Source organism: Clarias gariepinus, chromosome 6, assembly GCF_024256425.1.
Source record: "Clarias gariepinus isolate MV-2021 ecotype Netherlands chromosome 6, CGAR_prim_01v2, whole genome shotgun sequence".
Taxonomy (NCBI): domain Eukaryota; kingdom Metazoa; phylum Chordata; class Actinopteri; order Siluriformes; family Clariidae; genus Clarias; species Clarias gariepinus.
Genome location: NC_071105.1, coordinates 17,393,610 through 17,412,845, shown reverse-complemented (window position 1 = coordinate 17,412,845; position 19,236 = coordinate 17,393,610). Strand labels below are relative to the sequence as shown.

At 38.3% G+C, this 19,236-nt stretch overlaps 1 protein-coding gene across 2 annotated transcripts in view; it reads right to left on the bottom strand.

Annotated features, from left to right (window-relative positions):
* srgap3 (SLIT-ROBO Rho GTPase activating protein 3) overlaps positions 1-19,236 on the bottom strand; it is a 127,311-nt gene that overhangs the window by 80,799 nt on the left and 27,276 nt on the right. For both annotated transcript variants that reach the window (XM_053498432.1, XM_053498433.1), the window contains exon 2: positions 5,982-6,177. In XM_053498432.1, coding sequence (XP_053354407.1) covers positions 5,982-6,177 — 196 coding nt within the window. The remainder of the gene's footprint in view (positions 1-5,981; positions 6,178-19,236) is intronic.

Genomic DNA, 19,236 nt, shown 5'->3' with positions numbered 1-19,236 from the left:
AGGAACAACAGGGAACCCCTACGTCATTTGGGTGATAACGGATAGCAGGAATTGATTTGCAGGCATACTGAGTGTTAGGAAGCTCAATATAACAGGAGTGTTTAAGTGAACATGGAGTCGGTTCATTATTGGAGGCTCAGGTACAAAACTGTTTGTGGAAATTTCAGTCCTGTACATTTGAATGACTGCACTCACAAATCATCAGAGAACAGCTGTTTGCATTAGCCGAGTCCAAGACTATCCTGATGGTCAAGTGGAAACGTCCCCAGTCACCACACGCATCGCAAGCAGACCACACAGTGAACCTATCAACACAATCCGTTCATTAAATTTGTATTATATGTGCAATTAATAATTTAGACACATTGCTCTTTGAAAAGAATAAAAAATCCTAGGTTAAGGGAATGGTGTCTGGCTGGCTGGCTGGAAAAGACAGAAGTGTTGTCGGTTTGATATAAAGTCATATTTTTTTAAGAAGCGATCCAAGACAAAATAAATAAAACAGTAAAAACTGTCATCATATTTGGAGTCTCTCACATTTTCAACACCGGTTAGCGCTAGAAACTATAAATCATTTAGTCTGGCTCAGCCATAAGCAATACCAGAAGATGCAAATAAACAGTTGTAAGTAATAAACTAGACACAGAGATCAAGAGTGACACAAATAAACAAGAAGGATGAACTGGAAAGTGCTGATGTGAAAAAAAAAAGACTGCAGCAAAAATCAAACAACAGCAAAATGGTTGAAGGTTCAGGCTGAGGGCTGTAGAGACTGGCCAAGTTTCCCCTCGTTGTTAAGTGAAGGGCCACATGCGGGTTGAGGGAGCACACAACGCTTCTACAGCTGGCCTTAATTACACACAACAAGCCTACTGCTATTGCAATAGGCCTCAGCAGTCTCACACACACACACACACACAAAGTCAGAGGAAATCATATGCGCATGCACACGTGTGCTCAAAGCGGCAGGATTTACTGACCGACTCTCTTATCTGCACTAGATCGGCTCCCCAGCACATGTACGTACACCCAGCTGTGAACTGCTTCTTACAGACCTGCTTCACTGAGTCATTTAATAACTTCTCTTCTTCCTTCCTTCTAGAACAATAGATCGCCTATTAAAAGCAGTGCTGCCAGGGAAAGTATGAAAGAAACTAAAGCACGCTTAAAAAGCCACTAGATGACATCATGGATTATTTTGAACATTCGTTGAATCGTCCTAAGCATGTACAAGGCAGACAAAACTTATTACATGAAGAATAATTTTTTTATAAAGATGAATGGAATAGAATATGGAATATAATGGAGCAGAACAGAATAAAAAGGGAAGGAAAATCAAATACCAAAACAAAATAAAATAAAATAGGAACGGTTTCACAAAAGTATATTTTGTTCTATAGTTCTATTCTAGAAGAATGGAATGGAATAGAATAGAATACAATAAACAGTTGCATAATATAACAAAAAAAAACAAATAAATAAAAGAAATGACAAAAAAAATCATCAGCATTAAATAAAATAGAACAGAATATGGGGTAATATAAATAATCAAAACAGAACACAATATATTGGACCAGAACAGAATAAAGCAAAATATAACAAAATAAATAGAATACCAGTTTTGTCAAAACAGAACTCGTTTTTGGGAACCAATGGTGTTCAGTGATTGTGTATTACAAGAAACAATAAAGATCAGAAACTGGTTGATGAGAAAGGACGGTGATCAGTGATTCAGCATTAGGACGTAAATCATCACAAAGGCGGATCTTTATTCTTTCACACTAGAGGCAATCGTTATGCACTGTGCCCAGGAAATGATTGCTACCCCTTCCCAATTCCCCCAACCCCCACCGGCTAGAATTCACTTTCATTTTATCGCTCCATACTCAAGTGCAATCTTCGATATAACAAGTGTCAGTATGCACATAGCTGGTTTGTGAGCTGCCAGTAAACACAAAGGAAAGTACAGGACAATAACAAGATAACAACAACTACCAAGAGAACAAGAGGAGATCCACACTGAGCCTAATATCATTGATATTTAGGAAAAGATGTGAAAAACAGTGCTCCTACATCAAGCGGTGGTGAGTCATATCTCATATACTGTAAGCAGCTGCTGCAAAGTCGCATCGATTACAGGACAGTCATGTTTGCTCAGAAACTTGTCACTTCACTTTTTCTAACAATAAGATCAAAGACACTAATTTGGCAACGCTGGTTACTGAGTATGTGACTGTCTCATTCACATACAAAAGCAATTTATTAGTCCGCTCCTTCATATACAGCCATGTGAGCTGCTGCAGGCCAAGAATCCATCGCTGGCTGGATGCCATTCAGTAGAGAATCGCCTATTGATTAAATATGCAGGAGCAGCAGCTCACATGCAAGGCAAAGTGCTCGAACTGTTCTGTTTTTAGCCAACAGCTTTGATGAGGCGCTTCTTTGACAGCGAGGAAAACAGGAAACGGAGCCTGTGCAATTAACAGTCACAGTTCTGTTGCTAATTTGAAGTGGAGACAAAAGTTTCTAAGAAACTTCTAAGAAACTTTTTCGAGAAATCTGCAGGTGGAAGGGCGTTCGTATCCAGTGGCTCTAAAATTGTCCAGCAGCTATTTCTGCTCTGATAACGAGAGCACAGTCAATGGGTGGTGCTCAGAGGAACAGAGGAGAAAGAGAGAAAAAAAACAAGCTGAAATAAACAGACACTCGCAAACTGAATAGACACAGTGGAATACAAATGCAGCACAATATCTGCCATAAAATCTGACCACATGTGCAAAATGAAAAAGCATGCTCTCAAAGCATCCTAAGGCTGAAAACATGTCCAAGTTTTATTTCAATTATTAATTCACTTTTATGACACATGGATGATATTGCAGTGATTTCTATAACAGTATTCATGTTTTTAATAACTCTTACAACCTGCCTACTGTAAAAGCAGCTGATTAGATACAAGTTTTAAATGTCCACTGCCAGTCTAACCTACACACACACACATACACATTTACACCTATGGGCATGTTTTTTAACGGTTTGAAGAAACTTGAGAATCCGACGGAAATCAATGTGGACAGGCGGATATTCAAAACTCATACAGTAACTCGAGCTTATGATCCTGGAGCCTTGAGGCAGTAACACTATCTACTGCACCACTATGCCAACCAAATCTACAGTCCAAAAAAGATAAAAATACATTTAAAAAAACTTTTTAAATCTTTATTTGACTAGTTTTGGTGACCATGTGCTCGGTGTAGAAGCACCAGCTTCATGTTTTTTGCAGACTATCCGCTTCAAGGTTCATCATACTGTACAGTGCATTCTGAGATGCTTTTCTGCCCAACACAGGTGTAAAGAGTGGTATTTGGGACATTGTCCTGTTAATTCCATCTAGTCTGGACGTTTTACTCTGACCTCTTTCATTAAGAAAGTGTTTTTTCCTGCAGAAATGACCATTTTGAAACTCAGGAGATCTTTAGTTTCTGACATCAACAGCCATACCATGGTCAATGTCACTAAGAACACTTTTTCCTCATTCGAATGTTTGATGTGAATATTAATCAATGCTCTTGACGCAGATCTGATCTTTTTTATGCATTACATCGCTGCCACATGATTGGGTGCTTAAATAACTACATGAATGTGAAGGTGAAGGTGTTTCTAATAGTAAAAGTGGACAGCGAGTGTCCCCTCTGCCTTTTTAGGGAGTCCTCAAAGCATTTAAGAGTGCTGATCCTCGTGTCCAGTGGGTAAAGAATCCAAGTGTATTGTATCAGTGGGGAAAAAATTGAAAATTGTCAGAAACCCCACAATGTTTGAGTTAATTTGGCATTTTTACTGTACTGTATGTTCAATGACATACTGGATAAAGATGTTCACTCTCTCACTCACTCATTCTCTATACTGCTTATCCTATATAGGGCTGCACAGTACCATAAGCCTATCCCAGGAAACACAGTGCACAACCTGGACAGGGTGCCAATCCTTTACAGGACACACAAGCACACACACTACGGCCAATTAGCCTAAACTGTGGGAGGAAACTCACCAATCACAAGGAGAAGTTTTCTAGGAACTTTAGGAACTTTTTGCCCTGGTTGTGCAAGGCCACAGTGGTTACCACTACACCACCGTGCTAGTGGATGAAATCAAAGCATATTTTCAAAGGCACTAGACAACAATTATCAAAATGAATTTATTTTCAGAGAAGATAAAAATAGTGTTAAATCTGCCTCTGTTGCTTAGTGACTTTGATTTGCCAGAGCCATGGTGATAACATTAATAGGGATTTATTACAAGTCCCTGTAGACGTCGCTAGAACTTTAGCTGCTTAACCTATACTGTATACTGATTTAAATGATCCATCAAAATACGCAAATATACAAAGCATGAACAGGGACCACCGAGTGAGTGCAAATGTACGATTGGCATCTATGTATGAAACTGGAGCTGTGTTTCTGATTTCTGCTGCGTTGTCTCTCCCTGTACAAAGTTGAGAACAAAGCTTTAGGTAAAAGGGGGTGATACTAAACAAGATTAAATAAAAGGGAAATGCACCTCATTTATAGCTTATGTTTCATTTCAAAAACATTATCCTGGATGGATTTAGACTAAAGGTCACTCTGAATGGGTCGGCTTTAAAAGGGGCTGAAGGGGCTGATTATGTGGAGATTACATGTTCTCTCCGTGCTTAGTGGGTTTCCTCCCACGGTTAAGTTAAGTGGTGTCTTTACATTGCCCATAGTGTGTGTGTGTGTGTGTGTGTGGCACCCAAGACCTTGAGCCTTGTACCCCACCTTGTGCCCACAGTCTCCTCAGATAGGCTCTAGGCCCCCTACAACCCTTTACAAGATAAGTGGTACAGAAGAAGATGATGATGATAACTCTGAATGCAGAGGTCAGTCACACCACACAAACTATGATAAACTCGTCTACACTTTTTCATGTCAAAACAGACACAACAATAGAACTGATGGCGAGTGCACGGCACCGCTAGTTACTGAATGAGCAATCTTGCAAACGATTTTGTTTGATGCAGTTTACAGGTTAAAGAGTTTGTTTTAAATTATTTTTCACTGAAAAGAATCAAACGTGAAAAATTGCTCCCGCAGTGACACAAAAAAAGAAGAAAAAAACGAATAACTGTACATAAAGGTAAAAAACCCTGCAACTTGTCAGTGATTACTAAAAGCCAAAACGTTTCAGCCAAAAAAGCTCTCCTTGTGATGCATTGCTTCAGTGATAGAAACATACAGTACATAAGCAGATGATATACTGTAGGAAAGCAAGATGAACATAAACGACAACCCACACACAACACTGCTATACCTGTCACAATTATAAAATCTGCAGTGATTAATTAACGCACACATTATTCGAAATAATAATAAACCGTCACCTCATTCACACGTTATTGCAAAGCTGCTTTTTCTTAACAGTAAACGTGTACTTTAACCAGTTCAATAATTTTGTCCGCCTTCCAGATTCCAAAAAAAAATGTGAAGGAGAAGACAGGAGCCAATAGCTTAAATATGTAAACCTACAATTAAAATGGACAAAAAGGAACAATAAGCAGTGTATGGAATAGAAATTGTGCAAATGAATAAAAAAATAAAACAGGGACTATACATAACAGGTTTTATAGATTATTGATAAAATCCACTAAATACCACCTTACATGACAAACTTTAATTTCAAATAGATGAAAGGAACATACGTATAAACCCTGGAATGATTTTAGTTGTATTCTTATGTCGTTTTCATGCTTGACTGACTACAATAATTATTGTTACATTATTAATGACAGCGAAAATAATGGTTAATAAAAATCAGCACGGATAACTGCAATTATATAATAATTGACAGTTGTGTAAGGCCCACACTACTGTAGCGTTTCCTAATGCTCAGTCACACAGACTGAGAGACTCCGACACACACACCTACAGTATACACACACATATCATTCTATCTTCCCCTTGGCTTACTTGAACTGCTGGTGTTCCCTAGAGGAGCGAATCTTGGACGAGAACCTCTCAGCCAGTTTCTCCAGGCTACGGGAATACTCCAGCTGAATCTCGGCTTTGCGGCGGAAAAACTCCTGCAGGTCCTGTAGCAGCTGGATCCGAGATTCCGACTGCTGCTCCAGACATTTAAACTGCTCCACCAGCTGATTGCGGATCTCTAAAACACAGACAAATGCAAGGGCACGTTAGAAAGCATGCACTCCACAAACGAACAAAGTGCAACGAGGAGGACATGAGATGACATCACATCACTGTCAGACTACCACGGCGAGACCTGTGCAACTAACAAGCCTAGATATGAAAGAGTAATTCATCATCATGGAGATAAAACTCTTTTTATTACTGGAAGGGTACAGTGGATGAATCACTTTTTTGGGTCTGGGCCTTTTATTTATTTTTTTACATATCATGTTAACTGGACAGAAAAATAGTTTTTACTTGCAATGCAAGAACAACACAAGTCACAGCCGAAACATTTATTTTACCGCGATCACGAACACCGTGTGCTATAGAGATGGAGATTTATTAACGTATCATAACTGGAAATTCATATGTTCAATTGTTTTTGTCTGTATTAAGGCACTAATCTGTGGTAAGTTACTACATCTATATTAGCTAATAATTTTTAGCCCAGCCGGGATACCAGTAGCGCTGTACAATTAATCGTGTAAAAACTGCAATTGCAACATGGACCTGTGCAATTATTTATTCACAAAAGGCTAAAATTTATCACAGGTATTTTCTGTTTTTGTCAATTATTATTATTATTGTTTATAATAATTTTGAATTGATAAATCTTTTAATAAGATCCTTTGTGCCATTATTTGCTGTAAGCCTATATAAATGCGTTTGAATACATTTACCAGCTCTATATATATATCACTGTTTATACTCTACCATTATATGTTTCATAATAATCGCAATGTGATTTTTTTTTTTTATCAAATTGTGCTGCCCTAGTTACTATATTGTAGTAGCTTTTTTTTTTCATTAGAGTCAGTTAGGTTTCCAAGCAACAAACACATGGGACTTGGCAGCATACGCACTCTTTCACCTTCCCAATCATCTAGCTTTAATTATTATTTTTACATGTTCTTTCTTTTCAATCTTAGGCTTAGCAGCCTGAAGTGACTCAGTTCTAATTGTTTTACCCTAATGTGACACAGATCTGATTTTTCTAGGACTGTCTGGATGCACAAATCGGAGGTTTTTCAGATCAGATCCCTTTTGTATCTGGTCCTGGATCAACTATATACTGTATCTGATCTACAGTCATGTGCCTTGAATGAGAACGGACAGATCAAAATTAATGTGACTTTTTGCCCCTGTGCACGCGTAAGGCAATGACATCATCAGACAGCACTGGCAGCTCAGGGATTTCGTATTAAGTGCTAAAACAGCTGTCTGTTAAAAACTCACTGTCTGGCTTTCTCGCAACTGCATGTCGTCCTCCAGAGCAAAATCTCAAGCATATCTTTTGCTAAAATTGTATCTAGTGTTTAAAATGAGTGAGGGGTCAAGATTATGGGGATTGAATGAGAATGTTATGTCATGCAAGTCCAAAAAACAAATCTGAATTGAACAGTGCGGCTTTATGGCTTTATTGCCATTTAGAAGCAGCACCGTGTCTACACATTGATTGTGGAATCCTTGGTTGGACTGTCTTCCTTAATAGCCTAAAATGAACAAAAGCCCATAGGTACTGTAGGTCTCACTGATGCAAAATGTCAAACTGACATTTTATTCCTACACATAAAATCATAATATATCGTGCAATATACTGAAAACAACTAACCCCTGAACAAAAGCACAAAATTTGTAGCATTCGTCTATTCCCAGGATCTATTACAACAAATGAAAAAATAAATGAAACACAATTTGAAAAACATCTAACACTAGTAAAGGCACTTGCCAGCAGCTGTCCAACATGTGGTATATTTCAAATTATTGGCGATTAGCTAAAAGCATACAGACCACAGTCTGTTAACAATTAATATCGAGCAGCTGTTGATCGCGCTCTTCTTGCTTTATCAGCTAATAGCCGCCATCACTAAACGACTGCATCGCTAGTGATTTCTGTTAAAATGCTTGAAGGTTAAAAAGTTTCCCGGTCCTTCTCCACGGTCACGTGATTATGAAAAACCCTCCGAGAATGAAAAAGTTGAAAATTTCTAGTTAAGTCAATAGCATGAAAGATCAAACTTAGGGAGAAATTACACCTCTGTGTTTGCATCTCTCAGCAGCAGTTTCTTTAGTTTTGTGTCAGTGGCCTGGGTTTTAAATTAAAACACAACAAGAAGTCTTAACAGCATAAAACAGCCGGAGATGTGGCGCTGAAAACAGATCATTTTAATAAAACAGTTCTACACTTTCTGAGTTTCACTTATCTTGGTGTGTAATTGCGGCTTGAATATAATGATGCCAGTGGAGCGAATGCCTCGATGGTTCACAGATAGCTTTTAAATTAAGGGATATTCATTCATTCATCTTTTATACCACTTATCCCAAAGAGGTTCATGGGCAGACTGGAGCCTATCTCAGGAGACTTTGGGCACAAGGACAAGGTGCCAATGCATTGCTAGGCACACACACACACACACACGCACCCACACCACAGGCAACTTGATTTTAAAAAACATTCATCTCCATGTCTTGAGGGAGGATTCTCACCAAACATGGGAGGAACATGCAAACTCCACACACACACACACACAGACCCAAGGAAGGAATCGAACCCTCGACCCTGGAGGTGTGAGGCCACAGTGATAAACACTACATTACCATGCTGTCTCTATGGATGGAAGATTTAAGATAAACTTATCAACAAACCAACACTATTTGCAAGAACTTTTTTCCAATCATACTGTAGACTGAATTTATATGCAGCTGTTTTTTAAAGATTTGGGTTATATAACACCTGCATATTTACTGTAATGCCTTCACTAAGACTGCTTTAGACAAGAAACTTTAGACCGATACTTATCAGGTACAAGTAAACAGAAAAGAGTAAAAAGGCACAAAAGTTTAGGTCTCGGGAGGCTACGAGACTGAGATTTGTCGTGATGCTTGCAACAAACACATAGTTATGCTGCGATGAGCAACATTCAATAAATCTATATTCTACATCTCTGTTTTATTATTTTAAAATAACAAGACCACAGGGAAGGCTCACATCAGGCCATTCTATAACAGCAAGTCATGTTCCTATAGCTGCCGTGAAAGAATAAATTCGTTTATGACTCATTTTAAAGTGGCTTTGTAATGCAGCTTCAAGAAGCGCGACAGTTTTTCATTCTTTTACTTCTAAGGATGAGGTTAAAATAAGGCCAATGCACTTAACAAGAAGAATGAGTCCTTCCTTTAGCACGCAGTGTGAAAGAAAACTCTTGATTCATTCATCTTCAGTAACTTGTATGTCCTAGACAGGGTCATGATAGATCTGCAAACAGTGGTACCTCGGCATAGAATGCCCAGCCTTGCAATTTTTCACCTTGAGAACTGAAAATTAGCAAGCAATTTGCCCCGGCATGCAAAGAATATTCGGCATAATAGCGACCAAGACGGTTGCGTGTACTTCCAGTTGCGCATACATCCAGTTGTGGGTACTGTACTTCCAACAGGTGATCACAACCTGTTTGTCTCAGTGGAAAGCCAAGAGAAACTAGCTTGCATATTGTTCACTAGATTTAGTGGAGACATGGCACCATGGGTCCCTAGAATGTTATCAAGGACGGCAGGAAGAAGAAAAAGCAGCCATTTTCAGTTTCTTTATTATTTTACTTCATTTACATATATTTTCTAAATGTTTTGATTGTTTTTATATAAACAAATATGATTATATTGTTGGAAATGTAACAAATGATCTGCAATTACATTGTTTCCTATGGGAAAATGTGTTTCACAATACAAAATTTCACCTTAATAACTCATCACCGGAATGAATTAAATGCGTATGCAGAGTGACAACACTGGGCACAAAACTATAATATCCTATAACCTGAATGTCATCATAAGGCATTATCCTCGGCCATTCTCATGGGACAATTTACAGTACTTTAAGGAAGTCCTGTAGGTGAAAGGACACCAGAAAACTCTGGAGAGGAGAGCGGCACTGAGGACATGTCAAACTCTGCAGACAGTAATCCAAGCTCATAGTTGAACAGGGAACTCTGGAGCTGTGAGGACCATGGTGATGATTTGGAAACCACAATATCTGCTACAATATCTCTGTATATAATGTTGTACTGTAAGATAACAAAACAAATGAACACCTTACAGTATATTGAGCTTGACCCTCAAAGGTCATGGTGCTGGTAATTCATTTAAGCAAGATCATTTTACAAAGATAGTGTACTGCAAAAGCCATCTCAGGTCTCTCTTGGGTACTCAAGAAACATACTGTACATTATTTACTTATTAAATTGCACTTGGGGCGGCACGGGTGGCCAGCTATGACACATGGTGGAGTTAAACTATATGGCTTAAGGTTTGTCTACACTTGACCATCACACCCATACTATATACACAGTAAGTATTCCTGAGACCGTTGTAAATCATGTCTTTGTATGCTGTAGCATTACAGGTTCCCTTCACTAAAAAATGATTAGACTCAAATGTGTTCCTGCATTTGCCGCTCTGACATCACTTAAACAGGTTTGAAGCTGCTTCACCACCTCTAAGACTGAACAGGTTACATCCATTACAGAACGAATGAGTCACGGCAACCACAAAAAATGGCTGCTTTATCATCTATAGAACACAAGTTCAAAATTCAAAGGATGCCACGGCCACCTTTGGATGGGAGTCCAAAACTGGAAGCAAAACTGGCAATGCGTTCTGATTAGGAGGGATGATACATTCTCTCTCGAATGTCTATCACAACACTACCCAATCATGGGAGTCAGTGAGGACATACAGTATATGCAGAATAGGGCTGATAGAACTTTCTTCCAAGGGTGCTACCTTGCCCTGTAATACTGCATGAGTGGTTGGTTGGCTTTACTAAATTGTTAGACTTCATCATATCTGGTTGGTAGCTGTTGTATGATCGAGAAGGGCTGGCTGGAGATCAAAGGCTAAATTAAAACAAGCAAGACCTGAAACCAACTGCAATGCTATAATATCATCTGTAAGAGCTTTTCATGGGAAAAAAATGCAAAAACATTCCTGCTCACCCTTCGGTCAGATCAGCAGCTACTTGGGGATGGTTAATGCTGCTACCAGTTGAAATAATTATATATTAATTACAGGTGTCCACAACCTTGGCCATCCTGCAGTGTAAATGATTATTCAGTCTTCAATACTGACATTAAAACACAAAGGTATGTGTCTTCTAAGTATATGAAGAATGTGTCTGCCTTTTATTATGACTTGGATGAAGAACAGAACACACTAAAGCAAAAGATTTAGGCAATTGCAAAGGATTCACAAACCTTTTTTTTTTCTTCCCATGACTGGATACTAGACTTTCGAGCACTGAATAAATGAGTGCTATATGTGCTGACAGGGAACCAGCCATTTGGTTCAAAACTAAACACAGCCCTAAACCTGAGAGGCAAAAGTCTTTTATATTTCTTTGTTTCTTTGAGCTGGCTAGCCATTGCTCATGTAGCACTCCCCAATCTTAGGTTAACCACTGAAACCTAGCCCATTCCTTTAGACGCAGAGAGAGTTTGCCTTTGGGGCTTACGTACATTTGGCCACTTTTCAGATACCACACATACTGAAAAACTCAAACCATCCACAGCTCCGGGGATTCTTATAAACATTCCAAGACTTTTTGTACGTTTATCTTTTTTTTTTTTTTTTTGTCTTTTTTTTTTTTCTTTTGCTCACTATTTCCTTCACTGTTCTCTACAAGTATTCAATGACAGAACAACAGAGCCCAGAGAAACACCCCCTTGAACCATCTGACACAGTTTCGCATGAATGGCAGGCAGGACTTTGAAAATGCTCTTATGAAGAGACGACTTCAAAACCGCCAACAGCACAAGAACTCGCAGGCGGGTTTGAGAAAATTAGGTCACGTTGTAAGTGAGCCCTGAATGTCTTGCAGAGACCATGTGCATGAGCAATCACAGAGTTATTCAGAACAGAGGATCCTGCGCACCCTCTACTCACTCCATTTCATGCCTGGAACTCAGAGTTGTTCTAGTTGTTTTTTTTTTGTTTTTTTAAAGAAAACCTACAATGCTGCAAGTTTTTACTACACACATACATAACACTTTTAAATTCTGTATGCTGAATTGTAAGATGATTGCATTATATTACATAAATGTCACAGGCTATACACACATAATAAACAATGATAAGAACATGCTCATGAAAAAGAAAGAACTCCTATACATGGCGCAAAGGAACAAGGTGGAGCCAAAAAGCCCAAAATAGATAAAAGCTTGTTTAATTAGAAATAGGCCATAAGCTTAACCTTTAATTTCAGGGATCTCCACCTCATACTGTGGTCTGATTAAGCAAAGCTGCAATTACACCATGTGTACCTCCCCCACAGTATTTCTCATCAACGCCCTTCTGTTAACAACTACAAATCAGAAAATTTATAGTCAGACAAGCAAGAGGATTCAGAACCCCAAAGAATCAAGCATAGCACCCTAGTGTGTTTTGTGACTGTGGGAGGAAGCCTTTAGAATGCTTGTATATGCCACAGATAGTTTCCCTATGAGTTTTGTGTTGACCCAGAGGATCATGTCTGCTTCTGAAACCTGGGAGCAGCTGAAGGTTAGGGGCTTCTGTAACAGGAAGAGACAAAGATGCTTTCTGAAGATTTTTCACACCTGCCTACCACACCTTGTTTGAAATGTAACCACAAATATAGAAATGCATGATTATATAGAATGTCTTCAGCAATAGGATTTCTCTTACACTCTACCTAATGCTTAAACCTGACCCAGCATGTGCAAAAAGCACGTTTCATAAAGATATGAACACCGGTTTGGAAGAACTTGAGTAGCCATGAAAAGAGCCCTGACTTCAACCCTATTTACCACCTTTGGGATGAACAGGACACCAGACGTCCTTGTCCATCCGACATACTGTACTGTACGTGGCTAATGCTCTTGAGGCTAAATAAGCCCAGTGCCTAGAACTACACTCTCTTTCCAGAAGAGTGGAGGTGATTGTAACCAGTAATAAAGAAGAATTAAATCTAAAATAGGATGTCCATCAAATACTGGTGCGATGGTTAAGATATCCATGAACATTTGGCCGTGAAGCATATAATATCAGGGATATTTTTGCCTTATTAAAAGGTTGTTTCACATTGTTGTTCCTTTCATTTATTTTGCAGGTTAATTTTATAATTTATCTTTTTATATTTATAAATAATTAAATTCAACTTTATTCGTATATATTTTTTAACATTGGACATTGTTTTACATATAAGTAAAAAAAAAAAAAAATTTTAAGTTCCTAATAAGCAAACCGGAGGTGACAGCGCTGACTGTCGAAGCAGGAGAAAGGAACCAGACTTAAAAGGGAACCCATCCTCATGTGGGTGATACTAAACATTAATTTGCTCCTATCACACGGGATGTCAGTGTGTGGAGCATACCACCTGTAGGATTATAGAGGAATGGTGGCAGTTTACCACCTCAAAGGCAAACGTATATACTTTTTAATTTTATTTTCAAGTCATTGTGGTGATATACTGTAGGAATTGCCATGCAAAAGAACGGTGGAACCCATCTCTAGTGTCAATTCCATTAGTTTAACAGGAAATGTGTTTTAATCAATATGACATCCACGTTGTTATGGTTATAAACTGTTAACTAATTAAGACATGGGTACAAAAAAAATCACAAATATCACTCTAACTGTTAAGATGAATTCTGAGATGTTACCTCAAATATATGTGCTGTTTTTTGCTATCTGGACATGATGCACAAACACAAGAAAAAGAGACAAATGTCCATGTCCTCCCAGCTCTTCAACAATATTAAGACTCAAGTTTTTTCCAAAAGGTTTATAAAGCTCTAAATTAGAAATCTATTCGTTTGGCTTTTAAAAATGGGTAAGATCAAAAAGGGGTGCTGCACTTGTTAATCAGTTTTTTGTATTATGTAATTATTCTTAAATTTTTCATAAATTAGAGTTCATTGATTCTCTACCCAAAAAAACAAACTAAACTAAAACTCTAATCTCTTCTGCTATGCATACTTAAGTTAATTTGGGGCGATCCCATCCCATTGTTACTTCATACACCCTACTTCATCTGCCAAGTCTACACCAACACTGAAGAAGTCTTCAGATGATGTGTCTAGACAGTGGTTGATGATCCTCTGAGAACAATGATCTAATCATACAATCACACGCCTGGAGCAGATCAAGTGGACGAACTGATTTACTGTTGATGTCATACACTAATGCTTCCTCCTTTGATACACGTACAATGTCTATTTAACCACATTCATATGCCTAATCTTTTCTATCGAAGCCTGTGTTTAGAAGAAGCACATACATTTTAGAATAAACTTGTGGTATCCATCCCAGTTCAAATGCACACTATCCATCCGTCCATCCATACATCATCCATATATCAATACCGCTAATCCTGTGTAGGGTCATAGGGAGCCTGGAGCCTATCCTGTGAACATGAGACAAAAGGCGGGGTACACCTTGGACAAACATGCATACTTAAACACCCTATCACATACTGTACTACAGACCATGTGGAAACACCAACCAACCCAGACCTTGATTCTAGTTCCTTTGGTGGGTGGACCTGAATGAAACCCACCAAGCACTGGGAGAACATGAAAACTAACCACTAATTTAGTGCCATTAACAATAACCACAGTGCTAACCACTAAGCCACTGTGTCATCATGCACATGGTCACCCACATCTTTAATGCCAACACTTATGTATTGTCATTTAGAATGTCATCTATGTTTTATTGTCTTAATTCGGTAGAGTTTGCATGTAAGACAAAGCATAAAACCTCTTTTCCCCCAAGATTACAACCATCTTACCATCTACCAACATACCAATTTAGGCAATATTTATTTCATCTAGGTTTAACACTAAATTGTTTACACTACAATAATATCCCTTATACTCTACGCTACTATATTATACTTGGTACAAGATGGCGCTGGAAAACACCATCTTTGTTAGGAGGACCGAGATCAGATTGTAATTTCTCACTTATTTCTGCTATCAGTCAATAAACAGGACAACTGCTTCTGCTTTTATCATGCATAATCAATGTAAACACCCATTGTGTGCTCATTATAGCTTATCTAAATTCAGAGAGGACGATGGAGATAAGGAAGTGCTTCACATTGACCTCAAGACACAAGGCATAATCCATGCAGCTTTATCATCTCCTCCTGTGAACATGTGCACTTAATTTAGTCTCAGAGCCTGAGTCTCGGAGCGCAAAAAATAACCTACGTGTAATATGGGAGGGTGGTTAGGTTAATGAGTAAAGAATGACAGGCATGGTGTGGACAGATGGAAGGAAACAGAGTGAAGCGAAGATAAAGAGCGATAAAGAAACAGAGATAAACCGTACATCTCAGGGTAACATGCTGAAAGAATTCACGTTGGCCATCATGTCTGTACATCTCACCAGAAACTGAGATTGTATCTCGTGTCAGGGTTTTGCCTCACTCATCATAACAAGATACAATACAATGTAACGCATTGTACTTCCTAAAATTATCAAAAACTCTTGCCTTTAAATTTTTAACCGTTGATTTAGATTATAGAATTGTATACCTGAAACTTCTGCAATTTTTGCTTCAGGTAACAATATGTTTATAGAACATTAGATTATAGATTGTAGATTTTAAATAACAACTGTGTACGTGTCTAAAGAAATGGCCTTTCTGTCTTACAATTAGCCTGCATTAGTAGAGAGATACACATGGAAAGTGGGGCATTATTTAGCACTTTTTTATCTGTTTGCATCTCAGTGACACACAAAACAACTGCAAAGACATCTCACCCATCAACAACATAAAAAAGGAACCTAACCGTAATTGAAATGAAAGAATAAGGACGTGCATTCGGGGAATAACAGCCACCTTCCGTTTTCAGTAAAATGTTGCGCTCAATCACACCACAAAGATGACAGCTGATGATAGGTCATGAGATGCCTGAGTAAAAAGAAATAACTTAAATAGTCTGCATTTGTTATGAAACCTGAAGAATTACAAAAAAAATTAAAATAGGTAAGCTTGGTTTTATGCATTTAAGCCTATGTCTTTCACATACAGTATAGTGCATTTCCATGGAAACCTGATGTATTCTTCACACATCATTAAAGTAATTCAGAAAACCCTCTCGGCCAGGCTTTCTCTTTTATTTAAGTGAATGATGCCACCTCACCCGCTCATGCCCAGTGGCTCAGGGTCATTATGTCCTGTTTGTCCCTTGAGAAGATTCATTACTCAATCTGTAATTCAGGCTTGAAATTTCCACAGGTGTGGCGGCCTTTCCTTTTACTTTTTTCAAAGTCTCAAGGTAAATTTACCATTTCCTCTCCCCTTTTATTTGATTTGTTTGTTTGTTTTTTACCTAAATACATTTTTTTTCTTTTTTCTATTTTTCTTTCCCTTTCTTTGCATACCAAACCCAGACTTTCAATGCCTTTTTTCCTATTGTTTAGTTAATTTTTCCCCTCTATTCCTTTTCCCCTTTTCTAAACATGCCTGGTGTCTAGCCTTAGAGGTACATGTTCATTTGCTTAAAAACCATTTCTTAGACATGTTAAGCTGGCTTGGATTTGGGGAATGGATAGTGTGGGTTTGTGTGTGTAAAGGGTTAACAAACTACGATTGTACAGGTGTATCTCTTCTTCATTGATATGTCCTGTGAATCTGATACACTTTAAACGCCCACTACTTGTTCATTTTGTATGTCATGTTTCTGCTAATGAAAAAAAAAACAATAAAAGCATTGCTAAAACAAGTGATACGGAAAATGGATTAACAAGTGAATGCACTCTTTATTACCGTACAAATGTAATAAATACAGGACTCAATGGTACGGGCTGCTCCCATCGAGGGGTCGCCACAGCGGACCAATCTGTACAACAACTTGGCACAGGTTTTACACCTTCCTGTGTCCTCACGTAACCCTCCCATTTTATCCGGGCTTGGGACCGGCACTGCATCCAGTGGCTGGGGCTTGGGCACTGGCTGGAAATCGAACCTGGCCCTTGCGCATGGCAGCCGAGGAACCTACCACTGAGCGACCAGTGCCAAATTTAGTCTAGTACAAGTGAAATTTTTTTTACCAAATCCATAAGCAGAGGTTGAGACATAATGATTCGTCAGATGATTTCCACCTTCCACACTCCAACTCCAATTAATACATTTAAAACTGCATTTATAAAAGCTAATTAGAAGGAGAGTAACAGTATATGTATTTTACATGTATTTTTATGTATTCGTACCGCTCGGTACAAGATATTTGGTACGGTGCACAGTCTAGCTTTAACTAGTGCTGGCCGATTCTCCTTATTAATCCAGTTAACGGAACAGCACGTCACTGAGGACTTGTAGCTGTCACTTCAGAAATATAGAATTTGCACAATAAAAAAACTGAAATATAATTAATTGTTTCATCCTACGTGCTAATTTTCCAGGTATTTCCGACTTTCCTGCATGAAACAGACAACATGCAAGGCAAGAAACTCAGACGAATGAGTGATGAACACGGAAGGAATTTTGATTTGGGAATGATAGTTCTGTTGTTGGGGTACGGTATGTACTGTAAGGAAAGACATGCTCCCAATTTAATATGGAGAAAGAGTCGTAAGTTGTGCAAAAATAGTAACAGAAGCAAATAGTGCAAATAGTATAGAAGAGAAATTATTCTTTATATATACCTTATTATATACCTTATTTAAAACTATTGTTTGCATTATTTACTTTGGATAGCGCTGCTTGTGTTCTTGAACAATTCATTTCTAAGATATGTAAACACTTTTTAAAGAAAGACGTTTATAATAAATTAAAAAAAGCATTTTTCTTTCACTTCACTGTACCAAAAACATATTGAACCATGACCTAAAAACCAAGATGCATACCAAACCATGACTATGTGTAACGTTACATTCCTACCAATGAACGCTAATCGCTAAAGGCATAGCTGATGTAGACCTTTAAAAATCTCACTGTCATCTTGGTGTCATAAATTTTTTCACTTGCTTCGATTTTATGATATATCTTAAATTTGATGTTATAGTCCAGAAACATGAATACAGCGAGTAGCTTCGCATCACAGCTCCAGGGTCCCAGGGTCAACCCTGAGCTCGAGTCACTGACTGTGTTTCACATGTTCTTCCTGTGTCCATGTGGGCTTCCTGGTAATGCCCTGGTTCTCATCTCTCCTCCCAAGGTGACTCCCAGTGAACTCATGATAGTTTTACTAACTGAAGCAGTCTTTTGACTTACAGTAGGGATGTATGCTGTAAAATGTACTCCAACAGAGCTAATCATATACAAAGCCATTGGAATGTCAACATTTAGTGTAAATATGATGAGAATAAATAAATGAAACACTGCATAGAGTAAAGCAATGCTGATATGGACCTGAACAAAGACACATAGACACAGAAGAAATGACCAAACTAATCTGTATTAGGCGTTACAGGATTAGGGTATTGTGTTTTTTTTCAAACAACACTAAAACAAATTACGATGACTCCAAGTCATCCTTAGACATATAGGGGAAAAAAAGAGTTGATATATTTTATAATGATCCAAACATTTTAAACCCAAAGCCTGTCCTGTGAACAGTGATCATAGGGCTGGAATATACTGTATCCTGGCCGCAACGCCATGCACATACAGTACACACACACACACACACACACACACACGCACACACACTCAGGCAACTACATTTAATAAGGACCTAATTAAATAACAAGCTCCGGGTCTAGGTGAGTGTGTTCTGCAGTATGTTTAGCAGCAAAGGCTGCTGAGTGACAAGATTATGCATCATTTCATATCTCCTTTGGAATCTTTGGAATTGAATTTTGTTATTTTATTAAAGAAAATCTTTTTTTTTTTTTTTGCATTATCTGTATCGAACTATACACTCTTGCAGTGTGCACAAAGTCTCTCTATCTCTCTCACACACACACACATACAGGCGAGTACCTGCATCACTGCAGCAGCTTTGCAGTGTTTAGACAGAAGGCTACACAGCGCACACTGCAGACAATTAATCTCAAACCGAATATG